This window comes from Corvus brachyrhynchos, unplaced genomic scaffold (assembly GCF_000691975.1).
Source record: "Corvus brachyrhynchos isolate BGI_N302 unplaced genomic scaffold, ASM69197v1 scaffold435, whole genome shotgun sequence".
Classification (NCBI taxonomy): Eukaryota; Metazoa; Chordata; class Aves; order Passeriformes; family Corvidae; genus Corvus; species Corvus brachyrhynchos.
In genome coordinates, this window is record NW_008237895.1 from 611077 (window position 1) to 628076 (window position 17000).

At 37.2% G+C, this 17000-nt stretch overlaps 1 protein-coding gene across 5 annotated transcripts in view; it reads left to right on the forward strand.

Annotated features, from left to right (window-relative positions):
* Positions 1-6: 6 nt before the first annotated feature.
* Positions 7-17000, forward strand: part of RHBDD1 (rhomboid domain containing 1) — a 28721-nt gene continuing 11727 nt past the window's right edge. For 4 of the 5 annotated variants that reach the window (XM_017732900.1, XM_017732903.1, XM_017732904.1 and 1 more), the window contains exons 1-5: positions 7-635; positions 5687-6204; positions 7657-7789; positions 11172-11260; positions 12888-12938. In XM_017732900.1, coding sequence (XP_017588389.1) covers positions 5772-6204; positions 7657-7789; positions 11172-11260; positions 12888-12938 — 706 coding nt within the window. In that variant the 5' untranslated portion in view covers positions 7-635; positions 5687-5771. Of the gene's footprint in view, positions 636-4700; positions 4856-5686; positions 6205-7656; positions 7790-11171; positions 11261-12887; positions 12939-17000 lie in introns of all 5 variants that reach the window. The other variant, XM_017732902.1, reaches the window with a different exon arrangement.

Consider the following 17000-nt stretch of genomic DNA (forward strand, 5'->3'; position numbering starts at 1 on the left):
GCCGCCCCCCCCGGGGGGAGAGCGGCCCCCCGGCCGTGAGGGGCGCGGCCCACGCCCGGGGAGGGCCGCCCTGCTGAGCCGGGGTGCCCAGTGCAAGCCCCAGCAGGTGGGGTCTGGGCTGGGTCAGCTGCCCGCAAGGTGCGCTCTGTAGGAAGTTTTCCTCCGCAGAGCTTAGCTCGTTCCCCGCCGCTGCAAGGAGTGGTGGTGGGAATTACGGAAGTGAAGCGGCCTCAGAAGTCGAATCCCCAATATTTCACGGTTTCACAGCCGTTATCTTTGTACGCATACCCACCCTCGTGCCTGTGGGACTCCGTTCTTGGGAGCGCTCTCGGTGCGCAGGAGCAGCCGGGTGTCGGGAACCCGCGGGGCTTATCCGCAGCCACACCCGCACATGTGCTGTGCTCCTCACAGCCTCCGCAGTTTGGGTTTATTGCTTTCATTTACCCCATTTTCTAAAGCGGTATTTTTTACAAATTTTGTAAATAACTTTAAAAAAAAAAAATCAATAACTGGCCAGAACTATATCCCTTCCTTTGTTAAAACTACGAAACAAAAAAACCTACCCCGAAAAACTGCAAATAACTTGCACCTGTATCAAAGAAGAAGCAATGGCAAGTGTATCTTGGCTGTATTTGGTAAGCTTTCTTACAGCTGTTACAACACCAAGTTTAAGTAATTCGGGTATCTATAAAATGTAATTAACAATACCTGAGCTGGTTTGATTTCCTGAAATAGCACAGTGATGTTCTTCCTGGAACTGTTTGTTTGTTTTTTTTTTTTACTGGCATAGATTGGAGGTGTTAACAACAGTAGTATAACACTAATACTAGAAAGCATATGTTTCTGAATTGTTTGTAGATTTAACCAATATTATTTAAAATGGATTTCTTCAAAAAGTAAGTTTCCCGTTCTTCCTTTCTCCTACACACTGCAGACAAATTTTCCCTCAAATCTACCAAGGAATGCTAAAATTGTAAAGTTGTTGTGCTTCGCACTTCTGAAGTGGAGTCAGGCCATCTTTGATGGTTTCATTTTTAATAATATTACAGAATTCTTAAGATAAAGGAGGATGCTCTTCTACAATTATACGAGTGTAACAATTGCAATCAAATGGAAAAAAACCAAAAAACAAACCCTAACCAAAACCCAAATCCATGACCTTAATTAGAATTAAACGTCTGTGAAGTTAAAACTCGTCTGTGGCCTAATCTGAAGTTCACTGTTGTTTTAATGTATTTTTATTTTAAGCTGTGACATCCCCTTACCTTTACAAGTACAGTGATATATTAAATACTTATGACTACTTTACTTCTTCAACTTCAATTAGTGTAGATGTATCCTGGTGTTTTGAGAGGCGGTTACTAATTATTGTCTGTTATGAGAGAGATTGGACCTAGTCCCTTGGGTTCTTTCCTGTGAAAGCTGTCTCATTCATTTGGGATAAAGTGGCCAAAATGATTCTTGGCATGTATTGTTTAACATGTGTATATTTTATTGTGGGTAGTAATTGTTATGCCCTTCAGAACACATTTTTAGTTTTAAATTGAAGTTCTTAGTTTAAAAGCTTATTTTGTTAAGGACTTCCTCTTTTAGTGGTGGTTAAGAGGATTAAAAATATGTAAAAGATTTTCAGTTTTCATGCTGAAGCAGATATAAGACACAGAAGAACTTCTCTATTCTAACAGAAAACTTTGAATGAAATTTAAAATGTTGCATAATAAAAAAAAGACTGTGATCTAGCCATTTATGAGGTCATTTAACATTGATATTTAACTTTGTATTGTCTCAGCAAGGGAGTTATTGACTTAAATAGTTTTAAAACATTTTTATTATAGATGGGTGACTTCTCTCACCAAATTCTGAAATGCTGTGTCTTTTCAGTTCACCATTCAGTATTCCTTCGTGAAGGAAAGCCCTTTAGATGAATCCAGAAGTTGTTCTTTATGAAGTAATTAATTTTATAATTTAAGTCAGAACCTTCTCTTTGTTATGAACTATGTAATTTACTGTACATTTCAGAGCTTGTTGTGGCTGACAGCTTGCAGCTGACCTTCTCCTTGCATACTTATTAAATATAAACAGGATGATTCATTATGTTTCAGATTTTTAGGGTTTTTTTCCTTGCATTGTTTTTTTTTTTTCCCCTTGGTCCTTTTCCTCACCCCCTTCCAAAGTTTGAGGGCCACAGTAAAAGTGTTTACAGTTTGTTCCTGCTTCCTTTGGCCTCCTCTTTTGCCCTAAAAACAGTTTCTGTCTTTACCGGGAGAAGCCTTTGTGTCCTGAGACTGGTATCTTCACAGACAAGTAGTGTGGGCCTGTTGAGGCTTATCTGTATTGTGGAATGGTTTGTCCTTAGGATCTGATACTCACCCTTTATGTTTCAAGTGGTTTTGATATTAGTTTAGCTCTAATCAGGATGTGTAGGCTGAATGCGCAATTTTATTTCCAGAGTGTACTTGATTTTGCATAAAAATAAATCAAAATTTCAGGGTTGTTATGTCTGTTTTGGGGGGAGCAAGGGTACAGGGAGATTCTTTTCCTCTAAATTGAAATTACAGCTATAGGAAAAGAGAGTAGGACATTTCATTTTAACTGGTATTTACTAAAATATTTACTTTATTACATGAGTTTTTTAGTAATGCGAAGTCATAATATTTTATGGTTGCCAAGTGAGTGAGGGGGGTTGTCACAGTAAAAAGTTTAAATACTTTTTACTTGGTTAGTACAAAACAAACAAACAAATTCCAAGAATATTTAGTTCAGATATTTATTTTGAGTAGGTGACAAAAATGCAGACACGTGGCATCCTGGATGCAGGACAAATGTCCATTTCAAGTCTATTCTGGAAATTTGTACATTTTTAAGTGGGTGGCATGTTTTCAAAAAAAAAGAGAAAGGAAAAAGTGCTTCATTGTTTCAAGCCTCATTCAACTCTAATAAACAGAGTAGAGGCTGAGGAGGAATGTTCAAACAGTTAAAAGCTCTGTGTGTTTTAAGGGAGTTGCATTCCTAAAGGCTCTCAAATAACTATATATATCTTTTTATATCTTTTTCCTTTCAACTCAAACACATAATGTGTTTTGGCTGACATTTTTGATTGCTCCCAGTAATGGGAATGGTTTATGATAACTAGCACTGTTGTAATCATGGTGGAAAGCATTCCCAGCCCTGTTCCATGATTATTGTCTGGATATGTGCTGGATGAGGGTTTCTTTTTTTGGGTGCATGGGTGTTATAAGTACTTAAATTGGAAATTTAAGAGTATCAGAAGCAGAGATGGAAGCTTTAAAACACAAGACTATATGGCAATTTGAACAAAACGGTATGGCAAGATTTTGAGGTTTCCACATAACTTGCATTTAAAGGATGTTCACTTTTAAATTCTAGCAGTTTTTGTGTCGACTGTTTTGTGATGAAAAACGTGTAACTGTGTCAGCGGTACAAGAAAAGCCAGAGGTCTGGGCAGAAGACTATAAGAATATTTGGGGGTGTTGGTCTGCCTGATACCAGAGCAAGTAGTGTGGAAAAAAAGGAATGACATTGATTAAACTTGTGATTAACTAAGGGTTTGGGTTTTTTTTTAATGTTGACTTTAAAGTCAAAGACTGTCAATGTTAATTATCCGCAATGACCAATTAACACTTTAACAGGTTGGTTCATTTAAGCTTTGTGGGGGCTACAGCTGTGGTCTCTGGAGTTAAATTGTGATCATTTGAAACTGGGTTTGGAAGGCAGTTATATGTTCAAGAGGCCTGGTATAAAGTACATTTCTGGTGTTTTCACTCTGTTTTGGACAAGGCTCAGACATTATGCAGCATCTCCATGATAATAACGTGGGAAAAATGCAGTGACTTTCATTGTAATGTAACAAATACATTTTACATTTATTCTGGTTTACTGCAGTTGTTTTGAGGATAAAAAAACCCAACTAGGTTGTTTTTTTCTTCTCTTAAATTGCTATAATAAGCATGAATGTGATTTAAGGAGAAATGCAGAGACTAGAATACTTAACTATAGGAAGTGACATTAATTAATTCTGTGTGTGAACTAGCATGGAGCTACATGCTCCTCTCACTTCAGGATAAGCAGAGAAGGTAGGCTGGCCACTACCTTGTTGTCTTTGATGTTCCACCCTATCCTGGTCTCTCAGGTCCTTTTGCTGTTACAGGGTAACATCATCCAGAGGTGCTTTCCTTCTTTTCCATGTGCTCGCTGACTTCATGAAATGCAACTGAATCAAATTATTAAGAATACTCTGAATACCTAAGTAAAAATGTTCAGTAAAGTGTTTGCAGGCATAGCAATAGTCTATAGAAATGTGAAACTTAGTAAATCCTGACAGACATAGGGGAAAGTTAAATTTTGCATCTTGAGCTGTCCTTTATAAATGTCTGGTTTTTCCTCCTGTCCTCTAGAAGAATTAGATTGTTGCTTGTTTATCTAATAAAAAAGCTGAAGAGGAATCATTTCATATGATGAATTGGAAAGGCATTTAAATAAAAAATGAATATATTATTAATTTTAACTATTTTGTGTATAGTGATAAAGAAGGTTAATGGGGTGTTGAGAATTTTGTATATATCTCAATATTTCAGGTGGTTTCATTTGAAACCTGCTGGCAAAGTTTTGAAGAGTAACTGTGTTTTGCTGGTTCTACATAACTGATACTTAATGTGGAATAATGTGTTGTGTATCTTCAGTAGTTCTGCAAAGAAGGGGCACACTGGAGGGGAGGAGAGGCTGTGCTGTTGTTGGGCCACCTTGCAGAGTTTCCAGAAGTAAAAGTAGGACTGGCCAAGTTGGGGTAGCCCTTGGAACCTGCTTGAAATCTTGCGTCTCTTCCCGTCTTCCACAGGTGGTTCCATGCTCTGGAAACTCCACGTTCCCCTGTGCTGTGTTGTCCTGTGCAGCTTCCTCCCTTGTCAGTTCCTGTCAGAGTAACTCCGTTTCTAGCCTGATCTATTTCTGTAGCTCTCTTTAATCCCATTTTTTACTGGCATAAATAAAGCAGAGATGAAAATTTTGTCATAACTCTTTAAATTTTATATGCTGATTTTGTATATGATTTCCTTCTATGGTTTTCTTTTCTCCATCACATACTTCTAAACTGAAGTCTTTATCCTAATCCCTAGGAAAGCAGTAACAATTTTCAAACTGCATGTAGGAGTACTTAGCTGCGTCTCTGTTACTTTTTTGAAATCATAACTTAGTTTTCAAGCTTAGCTTGTTTTGAATATTTGTAAAAGTTGGAAAAATATCATTAAAAAAATTGAAATATGTGGCAAAGATAGGAATCCTGGAAACGGAGACTCTAGAGTAGAATTTGAAACTGTTTTCCTTCATGGAATTTTAATTATTGAATGAATCAGGATTAATGAGAACATGTTTAGAACACCCAGGTACTTTATGGGTTAAGTAAAGCCTGTCCAGGGATGTGAAAGAGAGGTTGCAGACTGCTTTTTCTCACAATGTTTGCCTGCATTATCTGTATAAATCTCCTTTTTTGTGTTTTATGTAAGTTTACAAATTCTGATTTTTTTTTCCTCACTTGAATTTTTGTTCTGATATATAAAAGGTCTCAGCTGGTTACCTTGATGAATTTTTTTGTGTTTAAAAAAACCCAAAAACAGTGATGAGCTTTAAAACACCCCTATATGTATATAACAAGTTACCTTCTTTCTTTCAGAATTTCCAAAACTTGCATGGTTTTGAATTGAACAGAAGACTGGAAATCGGAATAATCTTCACTTTTATTTGAATAAGAAGTAATAATGGAACGAAGGCAGAGAGGAGTCAGTGCTGGACTGCTTTTGCTGCTTTATCAAATTTCTCAAGTTGGACTCCAGAACATTCCTTGTGTTACTCTTGGGGTACTTGTACTGAATATTTTTCTCTTTCTGAATCCTGTGAGGCCACTGTCTGAAGTGTGTCTCAGTGTAAATGAAGCTGTCCACAGAAAGAACTGGCAGCGTTTGCTGCTTGCTCCTTTCCACCATGCAGATGATTGGCATTTGTATTATAACATGATTTCCATGCTTTGGAAGGGCATAATGCTGGAAAGAAAGCTTAAGAGCATATGGTTTGCCTACATAATTGCAGTATTTTCAGTACTGATTGGAGTAGTTTATATGGTGCTGGAACTCCTGCTTGTGGTAATTCTGGATGATCCTTCCTATGAAATGAATTGTGGAGTAGGTTTTTCAGGTAAGACAGAGGGTTGGTCCAATTTACATATGTAAAATTAGTATGTATAGGTGCTATATAACAATAATTGTTAATTGTAGAAAGTGGATATGTGTACATCTGTATGTATGATTGTCATGTCAGTAAGGTTATCCTATTTTTCAATTTAAGGCATATACTCTCATTAAGGCATATACTGATTTCATGTTCTTGTGACTGACAGGGACTTTACCTGAGAACATGAAAATATCATCATCCTGGTATAATTGTGTTTTCTGTGTAATATCACTGGTTAATTGAAGTCTGAACTCTGAATTTTCTGATGTCAGTAATGCTCATCAGGTGGCTTCTAGAAAAGCCTATTAGTTTAAAATTACTCGTGCCTGTCTTTGGAGAGACTCCCTTAGTTTTGCTTCTGATAGCGACATTCAAAAACCTGATTGTCTTCTTTAGGAGATCAGTTTCAAGTCAGTAAACTCCTTCTCTTTACAAAAGTCTGCAGTCAAGTGGAAAAGTGGATACTGCTTTCCTGGACAAGTAGGGGATTTCCTTGCTGTCAGTGGGACCTAGCCTTAGAAGGCAAGCCCTCTTTTTCAGCTTCTAAAAAAGCTACTTCAGCACCTCTGAGGATTCCTTGTGATATTCTGGTTGGTATGAGTTGGAACATCCTGGGAGTTGCTCTTCTGGACCTCCAGATATTTTCTGGTCACCCCCCTTTGGTAACAAGATGTGCCCAGTTCTAGTATCAGCCTTTCTGGGGGCTGTAGAGTCCCTGAGTGCAGAATCTTTCCTTGAAGGGTTCGGCTGCCTGTGCCAGTCTCGAAGTGTCCATGCCAAGACTTCTACTTGTTCATTTTTCCAAGATTTTTTCAGACCACTGTGAGCTTTCTCTTTAGAGGAACTTTTTCATAGTACTTCCAGTAAGTTCTCTGAATTCATTCCGTCATATCAGCTGGTGGTTGCATGATAAAACAGTTGCAGTCAGTTAGATATCAATGATTGTTTACTGTGGTTAAAGGTGATTTATTTACTTTTTTTTCAGAACCAAGTGATTCTGAAGTGTATGTAAGATGATTTTCCATTAATTCAGAATTTGAACCTACTGTTGAGCTTTACAAATCTTTGGTTTTCAGTAGTGGCTTTCCTCAACTCACAGAACATTTTTTGAGTTCACTAATTTAGTCAATTATTTCCACTAGAACTCCCCTTTTGAATTGTTTGTATAGTTTTGAATACCTGAATAGCAACAGTGAGCAGGCACACTAAAAAGCAGCTTAGATTCGGCTGTTACACAAATGCGTAATTTTTATATCCTTTTTTTTTTAAGTCACTGAAAAAACAGAACTGTTGTTCTGGCATGCAGTAGTATGCTTCATGGTGCTTTGAAACTTCAGGGTACTTCAAATTGCTTGCGTTTCTTTATTATTTGTGCACAAGTACTTTTCTCTTCATGTGATTTCTTCTTGTTTGCAGGAGTCTTATTTGCTTTGAAAGTTCTAAACAACCATTATAATCCAGGAAGAGTTAGCAGTGTCTTTGGATTGCCGATATCCAGTAAATATGCTTGTTGGGTGGAGCTGGTGGCTATTCACTTAATCTCCCCAGGGTAAGTGCATTTAATATTTCAAAGAAAGGAGAAGAGATTTGGGCTGTCTGGAGTAGTTTGAAATGTATCACGAAGTGTGAGTAGTGTTAGCTGGTATCCCAATGCAATGTTAGGGCTGCAGTCTGCTTTTTCCTTAAAAACCTCTACTTTGAGTACATCTCAAAATAAAAATCTGAAATACTATTCCCAGAAGGTGTAACTGAGTATTAGAGGGAAGATAACAAAAGCTGGTGGACAAGGAAAAGGGATGTGCTTTTTCAACGAGGTAACTAAACTACTGCACCATAGTGCCAAGGGCTTCATTAGCTGAGCAGCATTCCGCTGTTTGCTTGCTATTTCTGTCCTAGCCCACTCTGGCTTAGTTACTTATGATTTACGATAGAATTATCATGCAGAATTCTGCAAATTTTGTGCAGTGTCACTGTCCTGGTGTGCTGCTGGTCATCTCCCTCAGTTTCCTTGTGTGTTCTGTGCCAGAACAGTTCATTTGCCCCACCTCTGTGAGAACAGGGCCTTGCTCTTCTTTGGCAGTTGATTTTTGTAATCCTATTTGCAAATCAGTTATTTTCCTGTGTAATATTTTGTAACTGTGCATCACACTGGAGAATATGTGCAAAGTAAGACACAAAACCTATGAACTAGCAAATCACAGTTTATATGCAATTTCCCACTTTTGAGAAAGATTAAAAAAAAAAGAGCTCAGCAATACTGAGATGTTCCTTGTCAGATACTATGATATACAGATAGAAGATTTCCAAGAGCAGAAGGAGAATTCAAATATTGCTTAGGTTAAACACTGGTTTTATTGCTTTATGGCTGGCTGCTTGATTGACTGCAGCAAGGATTAAAGACAGAAGAATGCTCTGCCCAAATGCAGTTTTATTTGTGAGCTGCATGGCATTGTTACAAATATAAAACTAAAGCTTTCAGTGCATTAGAAATATTTTTCTGAAAAATACAAACTGTTGTTCTAGCTGAACATAGTTTTTATTTGGTGATATGTTTAACAATACTGTTTATTAGTAAAGAAGAAAAACATCATTTCAGAGATTGGTGCTGTTCTTTTTCAGTTACGTTACTGTAGAAATGTCTTTGGGTAGAGAGTGGATAGGAAGTCCAGAAATAATATCAAAAAATGTTTCATAATTTCATGGAAGTTTAGATTCCTGCCTCATCTAAACCTCTACAGTGACCTCTACAGAGGGCAATTTCACAGCACTTAAATGATAATGGGGGCTACAGAAAACAAGTAGTGAGCTCCAGAAATTCATGTCCTAGAACACAACATGTTTAATTAGTACCTGCCAACTGCCTTGCAATGAACCATAGCAATTGTAGCTCTCACAGTATTGCTCTTACAAGCTCATCTGTATGCTCAGGGCAAGCTGTAATATTTGAAGTGTATGTTTAACTGGTTCCTTTTGTAGACCAAGTTGCATAATTTAGTTTTGGATAGCTAAGAGGTCAGTAATTGGGGCAGAATTCTGTCCAGTCAGAAAGCCATGCAGTAAATTTGGACCTGCCTTGTTGAATGGACTGATGTAGCAGGTTCACTTGAGAATCCATAACCAATGGAAGATCCAAAAGTAATATTGAGCCTATTGGAAACTTTGATTTGTGTTCTAGGAGAGGATTTAGTTTACTAAATTTAATTATTTTCTAATATTTATTTCTAATAATCTAATAATTATTTCTAATTATTTTCTTTCTCATTAATGTTTTTGTTTTGGAAAAATTTTAAAGTGCATTCAGTATACTTCTACTCTTCACCTTCCATAAAGAAAGGGTATTGAGATGTAGGCTTTGCTTAGCAGTCCTTGGGATTATTTGCTTAATGGAAGAACATATATGTGAAAAGTTACTTTCTGTTTAATCTGTGCCTCTTCCAGAACTGGGCAGATATCTGAGGTGAATCAATATCATGTTGGAGATTTCTAGAGTAGGTGATTTTTAAGTATTTTTAGTTTTCTGAGGTCAGCTATTTTCCAGGTGAGGCATGCATTTTTCATAAATCTGTTCCAGAAAAATCTATTTGGAAAATTAGTTCCTTATAGATACTTTATTTTGGTAACCACCTTTAACCTATAAATGTTCACATCAGCCTTTATGTGTTACTCTTATGAGAGTTGTTGGTTACTGATGAGAGAGAACTGCAACTCTCCATGGCAGGATACAAGTTTGTGGTTAAGTAGGTGGCAAGAGAGTGAATTTGGATTTGGTCTTTACCTTCCTCTACTGACATGTGCATTTTCCTGTCTCCTTTTACCACTGATGCACAGGAGTTGTCTTGGCTTGAGCGCTGGTGCCATCATCTGTGTAACTCCTGCGGATCATTGACCTGAATGTAAAAATTGATGCAAATATTATACTTTGTACATTAAACAGAGGTTTCATTTCTACTTTATGAAGGAAAAAAGGCTCATTTTAGCTCATATTATTTATTTTTTTTGACAGCCAATATAAATGAGTTATTTCTAATTGCACATTGTAGGAAATTTCAATGTTTAGTGTATTGGCTTCTGTAACTTCATAATAGAGACGAAAAATTTGCAAGTCGTGTTTACATCTGCTTAAATTCAGAAGATTTTCTCTTAATTTATGTTTAAACCTGTTTAAACACAAAAGAGTTTAACTCTTTAACTTGAATGCTGAAAATTGATTTTTGAATTCATAGAGTACCCCATAGTCATGGCAATAAGTGGAGCAAATCTCCTTATTTACTATAAACGTATGTTTCTGGGTTGATTTCTCAAGAGACTCCAGAGCTTTTTCATTCTGTATACCAATGGTAATGATATTTTTAAAAGAAATTGTTAGCATGCATGGAAAAGAATTTGGATCTCAGCATTTCAATTGTTCTTTCAATTTTGAAGGCAGTGTGTGACAAAGATTGCAGTGGATCTGCATTCATGCTTATCTCAGACTAATTGCAGGATTGCATTGATAAAAATGCAGTAGAAAGTACTGTGTGCTTTCACTCAGAACTGTAAATGGTTTTGGTAAGATCTACCCAGACATTACAATGTAAGTTACTTTTTAAAGCTTAAAACCAGTTTACTCATTTGGTAAGTGTTTAAATGCTGTTAGGGAAAGCATATCCTGTCCTTTAAACGAGCAATTAAAATGGTCTCGCCAATTAGTTTTTTCAGGATATTTGTTAAATACTTTTCTGGAACTGTTTTCCTCCCAATTTAAAGGTAGTTACAAAAATACTTGGCATTATATCCTTGCAGGCAGGTAATTTCTCTGTGCTTGGTCTCACTCAAGGACTTTCTCGGAGAAGTCTCAGGGACTTTCTCTTTACGACAAATTCTGCACTTTCCCTTTTGTATCCCTATGAAAAAAAGGCTCCCATTACTCACAAGATTATTTTATCTTCTAGGACTTCTTTTGCTGGGCATCTGGCTGGGATTCTTGTTGGATTGATGTACACTATGGGACCTCTGAAAAAGATCATGCAAGCCTGTGCAGGTATATAATTTTGTTGAATTTACAAAATCTGCATAAGAAACACTTTTTTTAAAAAAATTCAGTAAGTCTTGCATATAGAAATTCAGACCATTCCAGCAAGTTTTTAGACAATTAAAGATACGCTCATTTTATTAATGCAGAAGAAAAACCTCAATTCTTTTTCTTAAATAGGGATAAGAACAATTAAGAATAAATGTGACTTTCAGATATTTTTACGTAGAGGAATACCTTTTACCCTTCTTTTTAAGTATTTATTTAGAGCATAATCTTTCAGCGAAAGTGTCACCTCAAATGAAGTGTGGTGAGGCCATAAATACATGCCAGAACCAAATGTTTACATCTTGATTTCTGCTGCTTGTGTCCATTCTAATGGAAGTCTCTACAGTTTGAAAAAGGTGGTGGGATGCTTAAGAAATTGTTACTGTAATTTATCAAGCTTTCCAACAATGCATGATTACGGCTTTTCATATTGTAGAAATACTTATTTTTTTTAAAAGATTGTATCTTTAGACATCTTTAGTCTTAAAAATTGTTTTAAATACAGCCCTGCAAACTTTTAAATGAGCACTCCCATAAATACCAGTGTTTTAATTGGAAGTCTAAGCCCTGGCACAAGAGCTGTGCTGGGGTTGGTTGGCAGAATATTTGGCTTTTTATGACTGACTACTTGATAGATTGAGTACTTTATTCATGATTGTTCCATCAAATTGAGCACAGATACGGTGTTTGTATAGTGGGGAATTATTTGTTCAAATGTGTGTGCTTTCTCTGGAGGTTTGATCACAGTTTGGATATAGTCTGTAAGTCATGTATGTTCAGCAGTTGGAAGGGATAAAAGGACACCAAAGCATCAGATTTCCTGCCTTGCTGGAGGGAACAGACGTCAGGTGTCCCATTAGTTAAAGGTTAACCTTGCCTGATTCTGTGCCATGGGGGAACTACCTGATGACTATAGAACAGGCGAGCATCAGCTCAGCTGCCCAGGCAGCTTCAGCATCCTCCAGCCTTGGACTTGGCAAGATACAGCCCTGACTGGGTAACCTCCTCTGATCTTCTCACTAGCCCTGCTCTGATTCGGAGTTGGACTGGGGACCTTCTGAGGTCCCTTCCAAACTGACTTTCTCTGGGAGTCAGTGATGAACCCCACAGTACTGTTAGGGGAACCTGCCCTGCTGCTGTGCAGGTTGCTGTGTGATGGAGAGCTGCAGGAAGCTGTGTTCAGTACACGGGTCATTCTTTTTCTCCTATGTAGCATAGCAAGAATAATGCAGTGTTGCTCCAGTCCTCAGTTTTCTGTGCATTAAACATTATTACTAATGGACACTCTCAGTGCAGAAATTTTTCATTATGTGTCCTGGGGAGAATGTTACAGGTTGGTTTTTTTTCTAGTCTACATAGATATGTTGCTTGAACATGGGACACTACTATAAAATCTGGAACAACATACAAGCTTGCAATAGTATATTCTCACACTGATGCCAAAACAATCCACAGGTACCTGTGACTGATTTCCTGCTTGTATCTTATGAAACAGGCTCTTAAAGAAAGGGTACTTTAAATTTGAATTTTGTATTCTGTAAAGAAAATATGGTTATTCTAACAGTATATGCATTATTCGTTTATTTAGCTGGCATTTCTTTCTTCACTGAGCCTGACAGGCCAAGGGGCTATTACTCAGGTAAGTGCTCTCACCCACTTAACCAAAAACTTATTCCAGCTTTAAAAACAGTTTTTGCTAATGATTAGAAAACCTATAGGAGAGCTGTATAAATGGAAGTATATATCGTATGCAAAATATTCTGCACATGTATACTTGCTTAGCTTATATTACTTCTCTGGGCATGTCTCTCCTCTTCAGGCAAGTGTGTGGATGGATTTTGTACAAGAGGCTTAAGCCTCGAATTAAGGTCATGACTTCCTAAAATGCTACCTCAGGGAAATACCATCCCTTTTGCACAAGGTGTAGCGGTGGGAAAACTGTGTCTGCTGTTTTGGACATGGGTAAATCTGCCCTCATCTGGCAGATTTATCTGTTCCATTCTAGGGTGGGTTTTCCCTTCTGACAAGGATCTTCTTCCTTTGAACACTCTTTGTAAATGAAGTAATTTATGTGCAAAAAGCCCCTCCTCACCAGACTGAATTTAGGCCATCTTCAGTTTATAGATGGATAGTTGGAGTACTGGCACACTGAGCGGAGCATATTTGATTCACTTCTCCTGCAGAACACTGAGTCATTGCATGTGGAGTGTACAGAAATAATAGGTGGAGTCCTTGTCCGTGAGGGCCAGGAGAGGCTGGGAGAAGGGCTCTGTGTGTTGTATCTGTGCTAAGGGATGCATATCCTGGCATCTCTTACCTCCTGCAGTGATTTATGCTCTTTCCTAGGCATCTGCTGGAAGAACAGGATAAATACATAGTGATAACTCTCTCAAATATCTGCCAGTGTGAAGTGGCTTGTGGCTTAAAGATGTTCTCAGCAGAAAGTTTTATGGGGCAATTTTGTCTTTAATAGCCTGTGGTAGGTCCTTCTTCCATCAATTTGTCAAAAACTCTTTGAATCGACAGGAACACTTTTAACACCTACATTGTCGCAAAAGACTCACAGTTTGTTTCCTGGTTTAGAATCTGCCATTTTTTGGTTTGGTTTGAACCTGCTAACTGCTAATTTCATTTGATACACATTAATTCTTCTTTGGAGAGGGAGGCTAAACCTTCATTCTTTGGGTACTTCCTTTCTTAGTGGTTTTTTAGGCTTCAGTCCTATACTCAGAATGGTCATCTTTTCCCTCAATTTGGAAAGTTGGAGTCTGTCCGGTTGCTTATAAAAAATTTTTTTTCACACATTTCATCATTCTTACTGTTCTCTGATGTTTAGTCATGCAGGATTTTTTATTTTTGTAGTCTTTTGTAATTGAGATGTGCTTACCTTGAGCCAAGTTTATAGCTGCTTTTATTCTCCCTGACGGATTTTGTCTTCCATGATCTATCTCCAATTATATTATTACATTTAATAATTCCCACAAGCAGGCCCTTGAATATTTTTGAAACATCTGTTTTGTAATTCTGAAACAAAAGATCTTAGCCTGCTTTCCTCAACAACAGCAACGGGGATTGTTCCAACTTTAAAAGTATATTTACCCAGGATTTTCATTACTCTAATTTACTCTCAAGTCAAAAAACATTTGATTTAAGGGCCAGTAAAGAAATAAAACAGAATTACTTCTGTGAAGTGAAATGAGAGGTGAACACAGCATGGGCAGCAAGCACAAGTTACCTGTTCCCATGGCTGGCAATCTCAGCCCAGTTAAAGGTATTCACCCAGCTACAGGTGCTGCCCAGCCCAGCTGCTCACAGATAGTGAACCTTCCTTCAGTATCCCAGAGTAGCAGGGTGGATGGGAACGCAAAAGATTTATATTGGAAAAAGTACTTCAATAGCAAATGAAGATAAGAATTTGTACTTGACATTTAAACTCTGTAATCTGTTACAGCCACTGTACAAACACCAGCTGCTGAGAGCTTGGGTGGGTGTACAAGACTACCCTTGTGAAGGAGGAGCAGATAGATTCTGAATAACCATTCTGTTTGCTTTTCCAGCTCTTTTTGAGTTGGGAAAATGGAAGAGATTTCATGTAGTAGATCTGCCATGATGGGGAGGGGGAAAAAAAAGCTTTAGTGTGCTGACAAGTAAGTCTGGGGTTTTTTTGCATGTTTTCAGCAGTCCCCAAAAGCTGTTACTTTGAGTTCTTTTGGACAAAAGAGAGATGGAGAGAGTTAACCTGAATTATCCTGTCTTCCAAGTTTGCCTTTAGATATAACCATTTAATTTTTTCTTTCTACTAAATTCATTTGTCTAAAATGACTTACAACTGCAGTTAAGAAAATATATATTTGTTATGTTCATTCCCTGTGCATATACTTTGTCTTTCATCGTATTTGCAGAAGTCTTAATGGAAGATTTAACCTTTTGCTTGACGTATGATGTATGGAATAAATTTGGCCATCTGTGAATTAAGAAAACTCGATCTAGTGTCATAGGCTAATGATGCATATCTTGATTAGTTTTTCACTCTCTGGCATTGCTGTGTTATTACTATGTGCCTCTAAATACCAATTTAAATAGAAAAATAAATGTTTATTTCAGAACAGATTTCCTGAAACAGTACAAGGAAATAGCTTTAGAAGAAAAAAGGTTTTAAGTGTAATTTTAACATATTTAGTATTTAGTAGCTGAATTAGGTTTTCTCTAAGTACAGTTCATGAATAAAGTATTAAGACATTTATTTTGATTAATAGGAACACCTTGAACATGTCAATGTTACCAAACTGTCTTGTTTTAAAAGATTACAGCACTTGCAATTTGCTGGCAGTGTGAAACATAAAACAGAAAAAACTACAACAATAGAACAAACCTAAAATACAGCATCCTTTTGCTTTCATCAGATAATTTCATTACTTTAGTACCAGGATTTTACACTCTTCATGCATGCAGTTTTGAAGCCTCCAGAAAATAAATTTATAGCTGAGAAAATTTTCATTCAGATTACCAAAAAGCAGAGGAGAGTGACAGGAGTATGTGAAGATTGCATCAGAAGTGTATAGACGAAACAGCTGCATGCTGTCCCTCAGTCAGATTTCACTGCAGGTGTATGCAAAATCTCCTAATCTCAGTTGTATGTTCCAAGACAAAAAAAATTGGAAACAGACAGAATGTGTGTGTATAATGTATACATGTATACATACATCTATGTGCACATACATGTGTATATAAAATTAATGTGGGGATATTTGCAAATACAGAGGAATATATATAATTCTGTGTGGAATTTTGTGCAGTTACTCTGTTCAGTTTTTCCTGCTTTTCATGTATAACTTTCAAGACAGAGTATTGCTGGTTTTATTTGTCTAAAGGTTCTAGAGCTCAGAATATTTTTATTCAGCACAATCATTTTTAAAAAGAAATTATTTATTTGTCCTCACTTTGTCATCTGTATTTGTTATTAACCACAGAAACTCCACAAGTTTCACCTGGAATTGATAGAAACAATGAGAGAAAACAAGACTATCATTGAAGTTAATAATCTGAAAAAAAAGGAAGTGGCCTGCTGTACTTGTTTCATGCAAAAATATTTTTCTTTCCTAAAAACTTTCCTAATTTTGAAAAACCTTTGTGTAATTTTCTGTCCGTTGGAAGAAACTGGCAACCTTGCTGTACTTTGGTTCTTCAAAATCCCTTCTTCAGCTGTGTGGGAATTAAAATATCACAAAAGCTTTGTATTTTGAAAATACAAAAATGGAATAGAAAAATGAGGCTTTTCTCCATAGTTTCCCTCAGTTGAAAGGGGGACTTTTTTCCATAATTTTTCTCAGCTTAAGTTTTCTGTGCTCAGGCAAGATCAGATTGTTAACAAGAAGAGAGTCTTGCTCAATTATCTAGCCAAGTAATTTTTTTCCCTTTTGAATCCCGTGTGTTTGGGTGGATAATGGCTTGTGCTTGTTTTTGGCCAACTTTGCAAATGGCCAGAAGTGGTTGGTTGCCAGCAGTGCAGCAGCAGTGAGTGTGGCACTGGCGAGATCTGTGCTGTGGTGGCTTTTTGCAGGGCAGATTTAGCTGTGCGATTGCACAACATGAGTTGTATACAGCACTGCAAGAATTTGCAGGAATCTTTCCCCATGACTTCTCTAGATCCAAAGGTGACTGAAATTTATGATGACATTGGTTTATGGGCACTGGGGGAAAG